At 38.3% G+C, this 17228-nt stretch overlaps 2 protein-coding genes across 3 annotated transcripts in view; both read left to right on the plus strand.

The window, feature by feature from the left end:
- Positions 1-1438, plus strand: part of ASAP1 (ArfGAP with SH3 domain, ankyrin repeat and PH domain 1) — a 220773-nt gene extending 219335 nt beyond the window's left edge. Inside the window, exon 30 of the mRNA XM_072851885.1 lies at positions 1360-1438. Coding sequence (XP_072707986.1) covers positions 1360-1413 — 54 coding nt within the window. The 3' untranslated portion in view covers positions 1414-1438. The remainder of the gene's footprint in view (positions 1-1359) is intronic.
- A 12121-nt stretch (positions 1439-13559) lies between these two features.
- CYRIB (CYFIP related Rac1 interactor B) overlaps positions 13560-17228 on the plus strand; it is a 31102-nt gene continuing 27433 nt past the window's right edge. The window contains exon 1 of one of the 2 annotated variants that reach the window (XM_072851888.1): positions 13560-13595. The gene's annotated coding sequence lies outside the window, so the exon portion shown is untranslated. The remainder of the gene's footprint in view (positions 13596-17228) is intronic. The other variant, XM_072851887.1, reaches the window with a different exon arrangement.

Here is a 17228-nt window from a genome sequence, read left to right on the forward strand (position 1 = left end):
GAGGGGAGGAGGGAATGGGTGGTATCTTTTGGTGATATTTTTCACTGTGACTAAAATAATCCCCCAGCCTGGGAACTGCATAGCTCTTCCCCTTCTGTCCACCCTTCCCAAGCTGGGACAAATCAGTAATACTATGGCCTTTGTGATTAGAAATTTCACTGCAAAGCAGCGTATTTTTTGTTAAATGCTTGTTAATCAGGATTATCTGATGAAAGAGGAACTGCTGATAGCTGATTAAATACAAATTAATGCCAAGTATTTCATACCTCTTTGGCTGGATCTGCAAAGGTCATTAATATGACAGGGATTTTATATTTCTAAAACAAGTTTATGCTAAAAACGGATGCATTGCAGAATGTGGTTGACTTTGCTGTAGAAGCAGAAAAAGAATTGTAGTATGAAATGGGAATATCACTCTTTTTGAAGACTGGAGATGCGACACATTGACAGGGTAGGTTCTGGTACCAGGAACAATACCTGAAGTAGGAGCAACAGTGGTTTTACTGGAGACGGGTTAGAGTGGTGACAATCAAGTATTTAAATTAGCCGAAATCCCTGAAACAGAAGCAGCCTACAAAACCCCAAATGGAAAAGACTTGTGAACCTTTCACCACAACAGAAAGGTGCCAGGTTTGGCCAGCTCATCATGCAGTTACTGTACTAAAAAAGGTAGACTGTTCACTCTATAAACCTACTCCAAATGAACTTAAAGACCCTTAGAATGCTTGCAATAGATCTCAGTGCCATATTTTCATAGGAAATGCTGTTCTGTCTGACTACGCAAATACTAATTTTCTAAACCAGAAACTTAGTTTTGAAGCAGGAAATCTAAGTAATTCTAGAGTAAATTCAGAAAGGTAAAAACTACCATTGGCCGAATTTGTCTTTAACTGATGAAAACTGTAGCAATGAAGCATTTTTCCCTGTGCGCAATATATATGACACTAAATAAAACTTGAACCGAGACCTACTTTTTTCTGCTGCAGCTATGTGTAACTTGGCTCAGTAATGCAGAGATGTAATGCTCTATTTTTTTTGTGTGTGTGCTGTATCTATGTGTAACTTAACTCAGTAATGCTGAGATGCAATGCTCTATTTCTGATGCTTGTGATCATGGATAGCTAATTGCCTTACTGAAAAGTCACAGAAGAGTTCGTAAGGATGCCTCTCCATTTGCTTGTAATGTCACTTCCATAAAATCACAAGGGCTTTTGAAATCAGCATGTTTTATTTGCATTCCTAAAGAATTATGCAGGTTCCTTGGCACTGTAGGATTAACTGATTTACCTCTGGCACTGGCTTATGTAACTGAAGTACTATGTATTGTTTATGTTTAATGGGATTCTTCTGTTTGCTCAGATTCTGAAGACGAGCTGCTGCATCGATAATCTGAGGAAGGGAGTTCTCTGTTAAGACTGCAAGAAGATACTACCAACTGGTAAACGATTCCTTAAGTGTCCTTACTTGTAGAATGTTTCTTTGTTTTCCATAATATTTCAGGCCAAGGAGTACAAAGTATTTTGATCTATTGAAAGCAAGAAGTAGTTCAATTTTTTTTAAATTAACTATAGCTTACCAGACAAAAGGCTCAGTGGCAGTGGATAACATGTGGGTATTTAAATTGGAATACAAAATTGTTAAATTCCTGCACTCACAGTAGGAGAAAAAAAGACTAGTCTTTTTTTCTGTAGTGGGACGTTAAACATTGTCTATTTGCCTTTTCCACTGAGACTAATACAATGTGTCTGTACCTCTTACTATATAAAGGATATTTGAAGTCTGATAGTGCAAACACTGAAACTTCAAATCTGATGCTTCAGAGCCTGGAGAGAGAGAAAAGAGGAAGCATTAAGAAAATACAGTTTAGAAGTTGAATATCGTTAAGCATGTGAATTTGAGTGTCCAGGTACTTTGGAAGATGCTGTTAATATGCTTTTAATTATTCGATCAGTATTTGTTGAGGAATATTTTTCACTGAAAATAATATATGATAATAAAACTGAGGATGTATCATAATTCACAGGCATTTGAAGTCATTTGTAGGTTGCCTGTAGGTTCAGAATGATAAAAGCATCATCAGTGAAGAGCTATGACCCCTTAGCAGTTTACCAGCCCATAAGTTAGGATGTTGAGCTATACTATTAGAAGGCAATCACAAGGAAACATGAGAATTTAGGACATCTGAATATATCTTGACATAGCTAAATCATATGCACATTGATAGTAGGTACCAGATTTACAGCCCACTTCTCACATACTTGATGTTGTGAATGAAGTAGCAGTCTTCAGTATGGGGGAAGACATCCACAAAGTTGTAAACTAAATATGCATTCAGTTTTCCTCTGTGATTATACCTTACTACATACCTTCTATAAAGCTTGAATCCTACCCTTCTGTTTACTACTACCATTTGAGCTACAGGGCTAAGTAAACTTGTGTCAGGAGAGGGTTCTTAGCCCGGAATGGGGTGATGCAGCTGGGTCCACGGGTGAACGTGGAAAGAAGCAGCACCCTAGCCAGTAAGGAAACATTAAGCTTTTTTGAGCCAGATATTTACAGATGCTTTATTAATCTTCACATGCCAGTTAATTTGCCTACATTTTATAAGCAGTTGAGGATAATTTTATGAAGTTGTGTTGTGTAGCTGTTGCTAATAACCAGGGTTCACAGAGAATATTAAAATACTTTGTTCTGTGACTCTGCCTCTTGCCAAACCCAGACTAATGACAGGAAAGTTTTGAAGGCTTATAGTGGTCAATAATTTGCATCTGTCAGAAATGACATAGTGAAAACAATGTTTGACTTTGTAGTCTTTTTTTTAAATAAAGATGACTTGTATAGTACAGCCATTTGTGAGCGATAATTTCAAGAGCTTTGTTGCCTGGCTCTGTAAAATAGCGGCTCCTTACACTAATGCATATGAGACTCCTTCCCAAATACCCAGTTTGAAAATGCATGTCCCTCAATTTACAGGAGAAAGAACCATTGGCGTGTAGTATGTCACAATTTGAGGTACCAAAGCACTGTATTACCCACACAAGTTTTGAACTACATTGTAATTATCTGATAGTAATTTTTAGGTTAATCTTTTGGATTATTCTGATCATGTATGATGTGAATAAATAATGTATGTCTGTCACTAAATTTGAGTGCATAGCTTGCCCCATACAGAAAATTAAAAAGCTCATTAGCCTAGCAGTGAGGGGTCCTCTGTCCATGGCGCTACTTCGGCTTCCCTTCCCACCCCATCATCCCCCCATCTCTCTCCAAGAGACAAGTTTAACGGGATGGCCATGCTGAGTGAAACTGAATAATTCTAGAAAGTAGCTCTTTGTCTGCAGCTGTGGTAAAGTTATTTGTCTTAATTCAGCATTTTCTTTAGGACCAAGCAGTGCTTTTTAGCTTGGGGTGGTGCTGCACAAACTTGGTTTCACTGTTCCCAGCATTAACTTTGGTCTGGGAAGACATCAGCCGAGAGCCTACTGAGCTCTACCGTATTTTAGACCTGACCCAGGTCTCAGCTCAGGCCCCTTACTCTGGGAATATGCTGAAAAGACAATGCAACACATGAACACTGCATCCCTTGGGGCAGAGTGTCGCTTGGTCTTGCATGACTGGTGCTGAGATAGAAATGTTAATGTCTTAGCCTAAAGCCGGACCTTGGTGTGGTGCAGGCCAGCCCAAATGGCTGGTAAGACATGCGTGCCTGTTTTATCCAGGTGGTGTTTCTTTTGGTTATGATGTTTCAGCTGTCCATTATCACAAACACTGAAGGACATAGAACGTTTTAGTGTTTGCCCTATTTTTTGTTGTATTAGCTTTTCTTTTTCATTACATTAACTTGTATGGGATTATTTTTCCAGAGTATCAGTCATTCAGAAAAGATCTTGATCAGTATTTCCTTCTTTTGCATATAATCTCTGCTAATTATTCATTCTTATTTTATAGCTTTATCTCTCATATGCAGCTTGGACTTGTCTGCATGCTTGAAGATTTAAAAAATTATCCATGCAACTTAGAATTGTTCCCTTGTAATGATGATGGGGAGGGGTTTCGAGCAAACTGATTAGCATGTTGTGGAGTCCCTGCTCCAGCACTTGATACTGCAGTGTGTGTGGATTAACAGGTTTTGCATTGTCTGCTAATTTTAATAAATATGAAAACACCTTCAGTATTATGTTTGCAAAGTGGAAGCAAATAGGTACCTATCATTTTCTTATTAATTCTGAGAACTCTTTGTTGTGGCTTGTATAGCTCTTACAAGAGGAGCATTTGTCTGGCTGACACATCTTTAAATGTTCTGCTTCCTTGTGGGGAGAATCTTTAAAATCTCTTCAGTAACTATTTCAGTCTTTTAGTGCAAATCCTTTAATATGTGCTAAACTTAAAAAGAGTAGGAAAGTTTGTTTCTAGTTGTCCCCATACCCCTGTGCCTACAAAAGGTTAGAAGTGAAGGACCTCATTCAGAAGAGATACTGTATTGAGTAAGGCTGTATTGCATGTGTTACGGAATTCTGTATGACTTTGACTGTCTGGGAAGTTTATATAAAGTCAAATGTGCTGCAAGAAATATAAAGCAAGGTTCTGTTTTGTTTTACTCAATGCTAAATGTTTCCTCTATTAAATGAGGAAATAGGTGTTAAAAAATGTGCAGCTTTTAATGTGTGCTTTCAGAAGGATTTTTTTCATTTGGGGAAACCTGTGTAACCGACATAGAAAGTGGTGAAGTTACAAATGCTTCTGAACAACTTGAAAAGCTTTCACTGCAGAGCCTACCAGTTACCAACAGTAGGGTAATGTGGGAACCATCGGGGTAAAAGAATAGTCCTTCACAATGAGGCTATATACTGTAAATACATGAAGAAAAATTAATGTCTTTCTGACAGCTGAAACCACTTTTACTTCCCATTTGTGCCACAAGTTAAAAACAGTCTCCTTTGGTGTAGTGTTGCTGTAAATATATTGCTGTAGGTTTGCCTTATAAATTCTATTTGCAATTCAGCAGAGCTTCTTGAATTGTCATCCATGTGAAAGCAGGTTTGTTCTTGGTATATGGAGGTTAAGTACTTTTTGTGTTTTTGACACTTGCTATAAATATTTTGGTAGAAATTCTGATCATTTTACTGATGTTCTACCAGCATGCATTTATTTTGTATTAATGCTGGTATCTAAGGCAAGAAAGAGGAATAGCTGACAGGTTTTTTTAGGTCAACTGAGCTGTCTCCTATTTATTTGCTGTGTTTGTATCTTGGGGCTTGTTTAATGTGGCTGGTTGTGATAGCGTGGGAATAGATTGAGAGGCTAAAAGCTTTTGTGCAATCCTGTGGTTTTTAAAGTCTAATAGTACGTATTAGCAATTAATGTAAATAATCTGCCTGTGCTGACGCAATGTAATGTGGTATCTTTTCTCTTGCAGTGGCCATAAAATTACTTAAAACCTTAAATGAAGGTGGTAGTAATCTGCAAATGATCAGTGAGAGGAGTTTTTTACTGTAATCAAGCAGAATTCAGTGTAGAGCTCTTTCAAAATATCCTTTCTTTACATGCAGTAGTCCTACTGCTACAGTTAGTAGGGTAAGTTTAAAAAGTGAGTTTTGAATCTGGTTTAATGGCTCATTTAGTAAACTGTGTTCTGCTTGAGACTTCAGCAATGCCGATTTGTTTATGAAGGTAAAGCTGCTATTTTTCTCCACCTGTAAATAATTGTGCAGGACAACATGAACTGTTTAATTCTGTTTGTCCAATGAGCCTTCAAATCAAAAGACATTAATTTAAGGGTTGTTTTGACGTTTTGAAAAGTCACTTTTAAACAGACCAGCAAAATATGTAAACTTTTTCTCATCAGAAGGACATTTGACCTGAAAAGCTGTGCTTGTTGGGACAGGTGACTGGACTTTTGTTTTATGTGGTCTGTTCTATTAGGTTAATGTCAGATGTTGCTTATTTCACTTCCTGACTTACAGAAGGACTCTTAAATGCTTGTTAAAGGAAATTTCTAGTTCTTGTGTGGGCTTTTTTTGTTGGTGTTTTTTTAACTCTGTAGGGACTTGGACTATTAACATGTAGTCCTTCAGTTCTACTTAATACTCACCTTACTGCTTGACCACATAGCTGCACTTTTATTATTTAGTCATAGACTATATCAAGTTGGAAGGGACCCATCAGGATCGTCAAGTCCATGTCCCTGGTCCTTGGCAGGACTACCTAAAACTAAACCATATGACTAAGAGTATCATCCAGATGCTCCCTGAACACTGACAGGCTTGGTGCCGTGACCACTTTCTTGGGGAGCCTGTTCCAGTGAGCGACCACCCTCTCAGTGAAGAACCTTTTCCTAATGTCCAATCTGAACTTCCCCTGATGCAGCTTGCCTCCTTTTAGGTCATCGTGGAATTAATTTTGGAAATTATTAAGCAGAAATACTGTGCAGCTGCTGAGACTTAGTATCATTAAATTATGATGCAGGAATTAAGACCTCATTGTATGGCTCCTGGGTGGTTTTTTCCTCACTGTGAGACAAAGCTGTTGCATACACACAATGGTCCCTAGGAGTTGGGCCCAGACATTCCCGTATTATGTCTCTTACATTTGTTACCACGTATTCTGTAATTTTTGTGCATGCCTCCATCTTAAATGTTACCTAATAAACATTTGAAGTCACAGGTTAAAATAACTTGGTTACATTCTTCCTTTCTAGACAGCTAGTGATATTATTGTTTTGAGTATTCTTGTTTATCATTTTTACTGGCATCTAATCACCCATGGGTGTTTTTGTATTAGAATAGTCTGAAACTCCTATTACTGGAATATTACTGTTTAACTGATCTATAATCTTCCCTTTTTTAAATTTATCTGAAACAGTTATCACAAATCTTTCCATGTAGGTGTGTAAGTGGAGCTCAGGGCACTCCTGGGCAAGCTGGAGGTGCTTTCAAGAGTCTTAGCACTATGGGACAGTTACTCTGGCCAGAGCAGGGCTCCTCTGATCCTTCTTGGCAGAAATTACTGCTTGTCCCAAGGCTCTATCATGGAGTCAGTCTTGCACAGTGTTGCCTCCTGGCTTGTGCATGAGTTACTACTATCAAGGAGCTGCCTCTACTGAGACTTGCTTAGTGGGGCAGTAGTAAGGACCTCTGGGAGAAGGAGCTTGAAAGCAAACTGCTTATGTATCCCCTCTTACCTGCTCAGCTCTCGAGTCCATGAGAAGCATGTGGCAAAATTTACTGCTGTTGGTTTCCATAGGAAGAGCTTTTCAGGCTTTTTAAAAGCTGGTCTGTGTTCTTTGAAATCTGGAATAAACAAATCCATTGCCTCTGAGTAGCAGAGGTGTTGTCGGTGAAACTTCTGTAGCTCTAGCCTAATTAGCTTAGGTCTGGATTCATGTTACAGTTTTACCTATCGGAGCATAAAATATGGCTTCAGCTCTCAATTTCTGATAGTGTTGAGGAACAAGTTTATGGTTAGAACTCACTAAAACCAGTAAAAAGATGTTTTAAGTGGTAGGTTACTCTCTTCTCTGGTTGGTTTCCTTTCATGATAGAAGTTCCTTTTGGTTCGTATGACTTAGTATAGTCCTGAGCGTAAAAATCTAGATGCGAAATAACTCCTCTGTTTAAGTGTTACTGAATAAGGCTATGGGTCTTGGGCTTGCTCAGAGCTGATAATACACTACTAATAATGTTGAATGGGAAAGCCCTTTTGACCTTTTATTGTCTTACTGTTTTTATTAGGCAAGTGGGTGAGTATTGCTACAAACTTGCTGGGACAGGGTATGGTTTTGTTTCTGTTATGCTGATATTGAGTCAGAACTCTCAATCTTAAACTTTGCCGTATTCCTAAGAAATTATATCATTTGTATAGCTGAGATAAAAAAGCTGTTGAATCACTTGCTTGGTATTCAGGAACACTTTACAACTGGGTGTTAACAGCATGACATCAAAGGAAGCATCAGCTGCATAAAAATAGCAATACATAGTAGTCATAGGGAAGTTAAACGTGCAATAGATAGCAAACGGCAATATCATGTAATGTAAAGGTATCCAATATCTTGTCCTAGCTTAGGAATACTTAAGTACTTTTTTGAGGAGTGAAAACCTGAATGCTATGTAGTTCTTCAAAATTCTGCTCGTGTAATATACCTGGTACTAAATCACTTCAGGACTTAAATTTGTGAAAGTTCAAAAGAAATACAGTAGATAATATGCTACCAGAAATAGCAAGTTCAGTTGTTTGAATAATTGACTATTAGACACAGGACTTGCTTCAATAACTCTTGCAGGCTTCCCCCTCCCCCAGTAAAACAGGAAGTTGTGTAGCCTGGACTAAAATATCGCAGTTCTATCCCTTACCCCACTGCCAAAGAAAACAACAAACAAACCAACCCACCCCCAATTAAACAACCCAAAGAAGTCCCATCTCTGTTTTCCTAAAAGTCCTTATTTGTCTTCTGGTTACCCAACATTTAATATTCTCACCTGCTTTGAGAAGTGAAAAAGTTTATTGGAAATACTTAAATTAACTTTCTGATTTGGTTAAAAAGTCCCTTGTACTTGGTCTTCAACTTGCAGCTTTTTTTTCTATGTAAAGCTTTGACAAGATGAAAAAATTAGGATTATGATAGTTCATTTTATTGTTTCCACTAAGCCAAAGTAATGGTTTGTTGTGGAAAACATACCTGTAAGTGGGTGGAATATAAATTTTCATGCTGAATATTAGTCTTGTGTATGTGTGAATATCCTCTTATGCCATACAAGCTTCGCAATTATCTGTGGTTTTCCCTCTTTTTTTTTTTGTTTTGATAAAAGGGCTATATGTATATAACCTTGTACCCCTCTTGCTAATCTATAGTGCAGCATCTAAACTTCCTTGAAATATTTTCTTCAAAGGAAACCTGATGGCTCTTAGCTACATTCCTTCTGAAGCCAAATCTTCAGACTAAGCTTTAGAGAAATGGAAACGGTGCTTTCTGGACCCACTTGGAGTGAGTACGCCGAGTAATTAATTGCGCTCCTAACTTAGCACATGGAACGGAGAGTGCCACTAGATGTTTGGATGCACGGTATGAAGAGCTGTATGCCAATGTAGCTGTGTAGAATATGACTTATATTGGCATAAATGCGTTTTAATCTGTGAGTAAAGGACAGAAAGCATAACGTGCTTTTGGCAGGTGTCTAACACAGGTTGAGAACTGCCAAGAAAGAAAGGGTGATCTGACGTGAAAGCTGTCATTAATTTATAAACCTAAAACACAGGTTTGAGTGTAGCAAGTAATATGAGATACTAGAAGACAGCACTGAGCAATTATATAGGATGGGGAACGGCTTACTGTAACACATAGACTTTTAAGATACAATTTAGCTTCAGAAGGATAAATAAAAATGAATGGAGAAGAAAGATTTGAGCTGAAGCTTTCTACAGCCAGAAGTAAAAAAGGTGGTTTTATAGGCAACCAGTAGATTTACTTTCTTATAAAGAACTAAGGTCACTTTGCAGTAGTGGTAGACTACCTTTGCATAGACTTAATCTAATGTTTTATTGCCATACAGATATAGCAGCATCTTCTTTTAGAAGCACTGATGTTAACATTGGAGTTTTCATCCATTTAGCGTTGAACCATGGGTTCATCTGCAGATGCCCTGAAAATTCCTTCGAAACATGATCTTAGTTATGATTGATTTTTTTATAGCTTAGCCATCTGTTATTGTTACTAAAGTAAAAATCAAGTTTTATTACTAAACACTTCTTACAGTTCTTTTTTTATTACCCACAAGATGTGGGATGTATTTGACTTGCGGTTCTGTTTTGGACTGGGCTTGTCTTCTATGTTTTAATGTGTGCTTCTAAGAGTAACCAGTTTTTGGAGTGGTTTTCTGGAACTTAATTTCAAGTCTGTAACTGAAGCAAGAGAGCAGAAATGTCTAAAAATTGCCAGAGCAGTGCAGTCTTTGAGCCAGGGCCTGTTCTGTTCAGCAATATGCAAAGGGCAGTCAAGACTCATGGACTGAGAACATCTGTGCTGTAGTCCACCTCTGGCTCACACAGAGTTCAAGTTGGTGATGCTTACCAAGGGAAATCCTAGTGCAAGCTTGAACTTCAAACAAGCAATTTAAACGTTTGCTCTGTGAAAGCAGCAGAGTGGATTGTGTTTTGAAGACTGCTAAAATTTGGGTGCCTAATACCTCACATGGAGTACATGAATCCTGTGCAAGCTTTCTTTAATAAGTGCTGTAAGCCTTATGAAGTAATTCTTTCTGAAGTTCCCTGACGAGCTGAGGTACTGATCGAGTACACAGAAAGTAATTTTGAATCTTACTGTAAGGTTGTCGATTCTTTCTTACTACTCAATGTTTTCAGTCCTTAATAGGCAGAAAAACCCGAGTGTTGGAAAGCCTGCAAAATCACCATTCTTGTCAGCAACTGTCAGTCAAAATTTGCTACAAGTCTGTGCTTGTGTGTAGAGGGTTCTTAGTTCAGTCAGGGTTGGGCAGAAGACACTGGTTTCATACTGGACGTTAATGCTTAGCTTTTCTGAGATCTGTTTTCATGTACTGCCGAGTTAGGCAGCATCAGATACAATACGAGGTGGATACCCAAAACACAAGGCTTATTCAGTGGTTAGCCAGTTATTAATTTTTTTCAAGTTTCATTATCCACAGTGATGCCAAGTTTACTTACGTACATCTTTTATATTTGGGTACCATTTGCTTGTGTCAACTACAGACTTTTCCTCTAACAAACTGAATGATGCTTGGTTTTGCTTTCTTCTGGAAATGAATAACTGTACTTTAGATGATTCACTGTCCATCGCTAATGGATGTAGAAGTTTTTCCACATTTGTTCTCCAACTATTGTGACAAATTTTTGAATTCCTGTTGTAGCTGGCCTGAGATGTTAGCATATGCTTTGACCTTTTTCTGCTGTGGTGAAGTTACGCTGCAAGTCAAGGGGGGCGAGGAGGTCGTGTGTAATAGAGATTCTCAGGATGGGATGCATTAATCTTTCTGCTGTTTGACTCCATAAAATGGTAAAAAAAACCAGGCTAAACAAAATCCATGTGCTGTTAACCCATTGAATAAAAGGTAATTTTCCTGTCCAGAGCTGCTTCTCTCTGTATTACGTTAAATATTTGGCTGCCTCAGACACACCAGCAGTTGAAAAAATGCTTGGTTCTGTATTATTTAATTTTCACTACCTATTAAATTATGTAGTATACATGTCTCATCTTGTGGCTGTTGGTATTCTTTCTATATTAATCTGCAGATCCAAACCTTGAGAATCAGTCAGAAGGAAGCTCAGATATTTTGCAGTTCCTCTGTACTAACTGGAAGAACTCAAGTAATGCACTCTGAACCTGACAGTAGGTGATTGTTCATTTAGATACGCTTGTGTCTGAATTAAGGTGCATCCGGAAGTGCAGAAATTAATTGTGTAAAGAATCCGTCACACCATTAATTTCACATCTGGCCACTTTTAATGGATGTTCACTGATTATTCCCCACTGACTGCTAGAGATCTGCAAGTCAATGTCTTATCCATTTAGACAGTGCTTCATCATATTGCATAGTGCTAACCTCTAAATTCAAAATATCGTATGATGTGAAGTCACACTGTGCAAAAATCAAATATCTATCAACTTGCCAGTATAAACCAAGTTGATAGCATCAAATGTGCTCAGTCTGATTGATCTGTTTTACATGAAGGCATGCTCATCGGTACTAAAAGATAGGAATCCAGTTAATGGATTCCTGTGCTAACATGTCTTTGCCTATTATTGATGATAGTCCAGCTGACCTATAATTCTCAGCTTTCCTGGTTGCTTCCTTTTTGCCTAATGGCTCTACTAGACCATTCATTCATTCATTGAAGCCTTCAGGACAAGCTACCTGAGCATCAGCACACCTTTCTTGCAGGTGGTAAGTGCTTGTGATAAGTGCAGTATTCTGTCCAGAAAGATGTAAGAGCTGAGCAATTCTAGGTTTTTTTCTAATAATTTTATGAGTGGGAAATTTAGACTTTTTTTTTTTTTTTGGGGGGGGGGGGGGTGTTGTGTTTTTTCCCCTTCTGTTACTTTTGCATTTATTTATATAGTCTGGTCATTCTAATGAATTTGGACTTATCCTTTTTGATTATAGCTCAGTGAATTAAGTTGGATTCTCACCCAAAATCATCTTAACCAGAGCTCTTGACCACCCCCCCCCCCCAAAAAAAAAAAAAAAATCTTTTTGTAGGTATAATTTTTTTGTGTTCTTAAATGTTTTGTCCTATTTGATTTTTATTTCACTTTTTTATTATTTCAGGAAATTAGCTTTTTGAAGTCATGTTGGGTCTAACTTTGGTTTCGGTTTCTCTATTCGCAATATCAGTTAGGTTCATCCCTGACCTGCAGGGGACCAACGTTTTCCAGTCAGTGATTGATTTTTGTTGCTTTGTCTCAAAGCGTGAATTGAGAGCAGTCTGCAGGCGGGGGGGGGGGGGGGATATACTTAAAATAAGTCTAGTGAGAACGGGTGAGTTTTAGGGAAGTTGCAACAGTTCATACGAAGGTAGTGCTGTTAACCATCTTTTTGTCCTCTGAGGTAGTTGTTGTCCTGAAGTACTAGCTGTTGCTTACTGCTGAGAGAGCAAAGGGAAGCTGAAGCCAACTGGCAAAGGAAAAAGCAGATGCTACTCAAAGAAATCCTAGTCAAGGGGGAAGCCTCTTTGAGAGAGTTGCATACACTGGAAAGAATAAATAAATAAATTCTTACAGTTGTAACAGTGTCTGTTCAGTTCTGTGGGCTGTGAAGAGTCATTCTCACTCACTAGGGTCTCTGCTCTGCTTCTTGCCTATGGTGCTGTAGATCTTCAGAGCCTTCCCTATCTAATGTTACACTGTTATTTCCTATGAAGCTTTATGAGATACTGTAGTACTCCATATCTTCTCCTTTAAACTGTATTATTAACATAATTATTTCACAAGCCTTAAGATGGTGGTTAATAATGTGTATAGCAGACTGAGGCTGTCCAAGAATGCTAGTTTTCTTTGTTAAGCAAATGATTTTCAGTGGTGACTTGAAAATGCCTTCTCTGGAGGTCAGCATGCAAGCCATGAATTTTTTAAAGAGCTAATTTGTGTGATTGAATTAAGAATCTTGTGTTACTCTCTCTCTTTTTGAAGTTTGTGTCTGCAAAGTGAAATGCAAGTGGAACAATTTGCCATTGGTATTTTATTGCAGCTTTTGACTCTTTAGTAATTAAATTTATTACAGGATATGTGTTCTTATGGATTATCTAACACCAGCAGCCTTTTTCCCTAGAAACACATGTGTTGCCAAATAATTGTGTTCCCTATTTATTTATACGCCTAGAGATAAAACACAGTTCTGCATTCTGTTTTTTAACATTTTTCAACAGTCACAGTGGCATATAGATCCAAAACTATGTTTATGAAGTAGATCCAGAAAAATAGTAGTGTCTGGAACAGATGCATGTTTTCTTTTTACAAGGTCATGTAGCATTAAATTTAAGACTTTTGGGGCAAAAGAATGAATTTTCATAATCTCTTTTTCTTTTAAAACAGACTGGAGGCCAAGAACAGAGTGCAGCACTGGCTGTAGGTAAGAATACAAACTTAACCTGCTTGAAAACTCTCCTGACATACAAGAAGCAAAAATTATCATGTGTTAAAGGGCAGAAAATGGGACTGTGCTGAATATTAGCAATTTTCTCTTCAAGAACTCCTTTTCCCTCATTTGCTTGTACAACTTCTGAAATTCCTAGTGTTGACTGGGAAGTCCTGATCTCTATAACCTAATTTATGCCTCTCTCTGGTTAAAGATGCTAAACAAGATTGCAAGTGTTTGCTTTTCTTGCTTGCACAGTACCTCACCACACAGCCTGGTAATGATTTTGAAAACTCTTTACCGTAGCGATGTGAAGAAGTCCCATTGTTTCAATAAGGCATTTTTAGTGTGCACAGAGTATAGTAGTTTGGCCACATTTAAGAACTTATCCTGGAAGATTGTGCTTAAACTTCTTAGAAGATGTGAATGGAGAGATAATGTTTTGGTGATTTTTCTTTCTCAGTCTCTTTAGTAAAGTTACTGTGTGACTTCAAATCCTTTCTGAACCAGATGCCTTATACCAGAAACCAGTATTCTGAACCGGCTTGTAAGACTGAAGAGGTAGCATATGCTCATGTGAAGGTTTTAGGTTTTAGTTTTATAACCTGCTACTTGTCATCTAAGCTACTGCATAAACTGTGTGTGTTACACGTCATGTTTATTGTGCTGTGCCAGCATAACTAACTATCTTCAGTCAGATTGGGAAGGTAATGCTACCAAATGTGAGGTAGGATTTATTTTTCTTCTGTTGCTGATTAATCATCAAAAAGTTGTTTGAATTCTGGGGAGCTAATTAAATTGATTTGTCATCAATTTTGTTGACAACAGTAGAAAACATTTCCAAGTGCTGTGTCCAAAACTAGTTGAATACTCCCTTCAGGAATTAAGAATATACAGCATTATAAATGTGTCACTAAAGTCCCTTATTTTAGAGCGTGATTGATATATTAACATACTTGTTTTGCAGGATCACTGGTTTTGATGAGATTTATATCACATTTTTGTAATTCTTAGGAGAGCTTATGGCAGTGCTGGGTCAGACCAACTGTTCTTCTAGCCTACTGTCTTGCCTCTCTGGGGTTATGGAATGAGTCTAGGAACTGGGCAAGCATACAGCAATATTCTCCAAATTTACAGTAAACTAATGGAAAAACATCCCGTGCCAGCAGTAATAGTACTTTTTTGATTTGGTAGCCTTTACTTCCGAAGTCATGGATAAGTGTATTAGCAATGTTGCAATTTGAACTAGCGCAAACTTTTATTTACAGCATCATGTGCATTTGCAAAGGATACATTGTAAGAGTCACTAAACTGAGTCAGACCATGGGTTCATCTAGCCAAGTACAGTCTCCAGGAATCACCATCTTACTTCCCTCTGCATGTGTGCACTTGGTTTTGCTCACCTTTTCACACCCCCCACTTACTCCTCTACTAGAACAGTGCTGCTTTTGCTTAGGAAGATGAGAGTCATCCAGAAAAGCTAGCAAAGCTCAAGAGGCATTGCTGGGAGTGGTACTGCCTGCAGAAGGAGGAAGGCTGTCCAGCAAACAGCTACAGCACATGGCAAGAAACTTCTGTTTTCTTTGAAGAAATTCTGAATCAACAGTATTTTGGGTATTGAAGGGAAAATGTTTATAAACCATGGTGGTGGTGGTGTCCCCTTCAGCAGCCCTAAAGTTCAGGTGTCTGACTGCTGATGCTTTTACCTTCTCCAGCTGTGCTGAGACAAAGTAGCTCCCAAGTGCTTAACAGCATCTTAAACCAGATGGGAATCACCAGTGTGAAGGGTTTGAAGGGACTGGCAGAAGCCCTACCCAAGCAACACTTTCAATAGGAAAGCACCAGGAAGGTAACAGTCGTAAAGATCTGGAGGCTATTGTCAGTTAAGCTTCAAAGAATGGGGCAAACTTAACTAGATGGCACTTTCTGAATAAGGTTAAAACTTGAAAAAAGCTTAATGTTCAATAAAACCTGAACCTTCAAACATGAGCAGATGCCTAGGGAAGAGCAGGAACAGGGAGAACATATATTGGTGGTTCTTCTAGAACAGGTCAAGTATTTTTCTGAGCCAGATGTGATTCTTAAATGTATTCAGTATTCTTTAATGGCTTTCTGTACTGCATATGTACCTGGTTTTTCCCAAGAACTGCTGCAAACTCCTTGTGAGATGAGATGAGATGGACTTGTAGAGCTTACAGATGGACTGCTGCTGGAAATCATAACCCTGCATGATATTCTGCATACTTGCTACTGATCTTAACAGATTGCAGGTTGTATAATATCACTGGAGAATAGCAAATGTTCCTCTGTATTTCCAATAGGTGGATAATATGAATTGTCTTACGATATTTTACACTTATGGGACACCTTTAGTTTGAATTTAAGATTAAAAGAAAATCTGAGGTATGTTGGGAGGGATGGAAAATGAGATAAAAGATGATCAGATTTAGCACAACTAGAGTAATCTAGACCAATGTGGTCTGGTTTGGTGTTTTGTTGCTTGGTTTTTTTACACTTGCTTTCTAACAAGAAAAACTATCTGGACTCAATAAAAGTAGTTGATACTATGCCTCATGAGGCTATCTGAAGAAGTAACTGAAGATGACAAAGATGGCTGTAGAATCTTGATCGTGCAAGAAATCTCATGTAAAACTTTAAAGAAGCAAACAACCATACAGAGACGAGTTTTTATCCCCCTCCCTGCCCTGCCTAATGCCTGTCTGTTTTGTTACTGTTTCTGAAAACAGATGGGATGGGAAGGAGTATCATTCTGCTACTAATCTTCTGTTGTACCATCAGTAACTTGATGTGTTTCATTAGCCTTCTATATTCTGCAAACATACTTTGACTGGTGTCTCAGAAAAAGGAAACTCCACAGAATGATCGGAAAGCTATCCTGAAATATGGACATTTGCCCTTCCAGCTACGTGATTTGGAAGGCCATGGGACTTCCCTCCTCCTCGGTAGTTCAGAGCTGGTGTGTCACTGAACTGAATTAGCAGATGGACAGTCAGTGTCGGGTTCATACACACAAGGTTTGCGGTTTAGTACTGTGCCATTCCGAAAAAAACCTTTGAGAGGGAACATGTCAATGAATATTTATATCCATCAACTTGATGACTAGGTAATTTGTCATAATATTCCTAGCGTAGGATTTGCAAGCCAAGGCACTGAAGGGGTGCAACAGTTTGGAGCCAAACTAAAAGGAAACATTTCATTTGAGTATTGAAGAGCGATGCAGACGATTGTACTCCTTGTCCTAGTACATTAGATGGCAGTATTACCAAGGCTGTTTGTCAGAGCCTCAGTGCAACTTCGTCCAGCTTGGCTGCTGAAATGTATGGGAATCTGATTCTTATAGGTAGGAATTCAGCTATTTTGAAAGAAGAAGCATTTCCAAATAAAACTAGGCTTGAAGAGGAGTGCTTTTTCACAAGTGAAAAATCAACTAAAAAGTGGCAGATCAATTGGACTAGATGCTATAGTGAAGTTAGGGATTGAAAAGATTTTTTTGTCTAGCAGTTAGGTAAAATTTGCATGTTTTGGGGTTGTTTTGGTTTTTTCTTTACACTGAGATGAAGAGCTGGCAGGAGGAGGACTTATACAAATTACTGTTATTGTTGGGTT

This window comes from Ciconia boyciana, chromosome 2 (genome assembly GCF_034638445.1).
Source record: "Ciconia boyciana chromosome 2, ASM3463844v1, whole genome shotgun sequence".
NCBI classification, from domain to species: Eukaryota; Metazoa; Chordata; class Aves; order Ciconiiformes; family Ciconiidae; genus Ciconia; species Ciconia boyciana.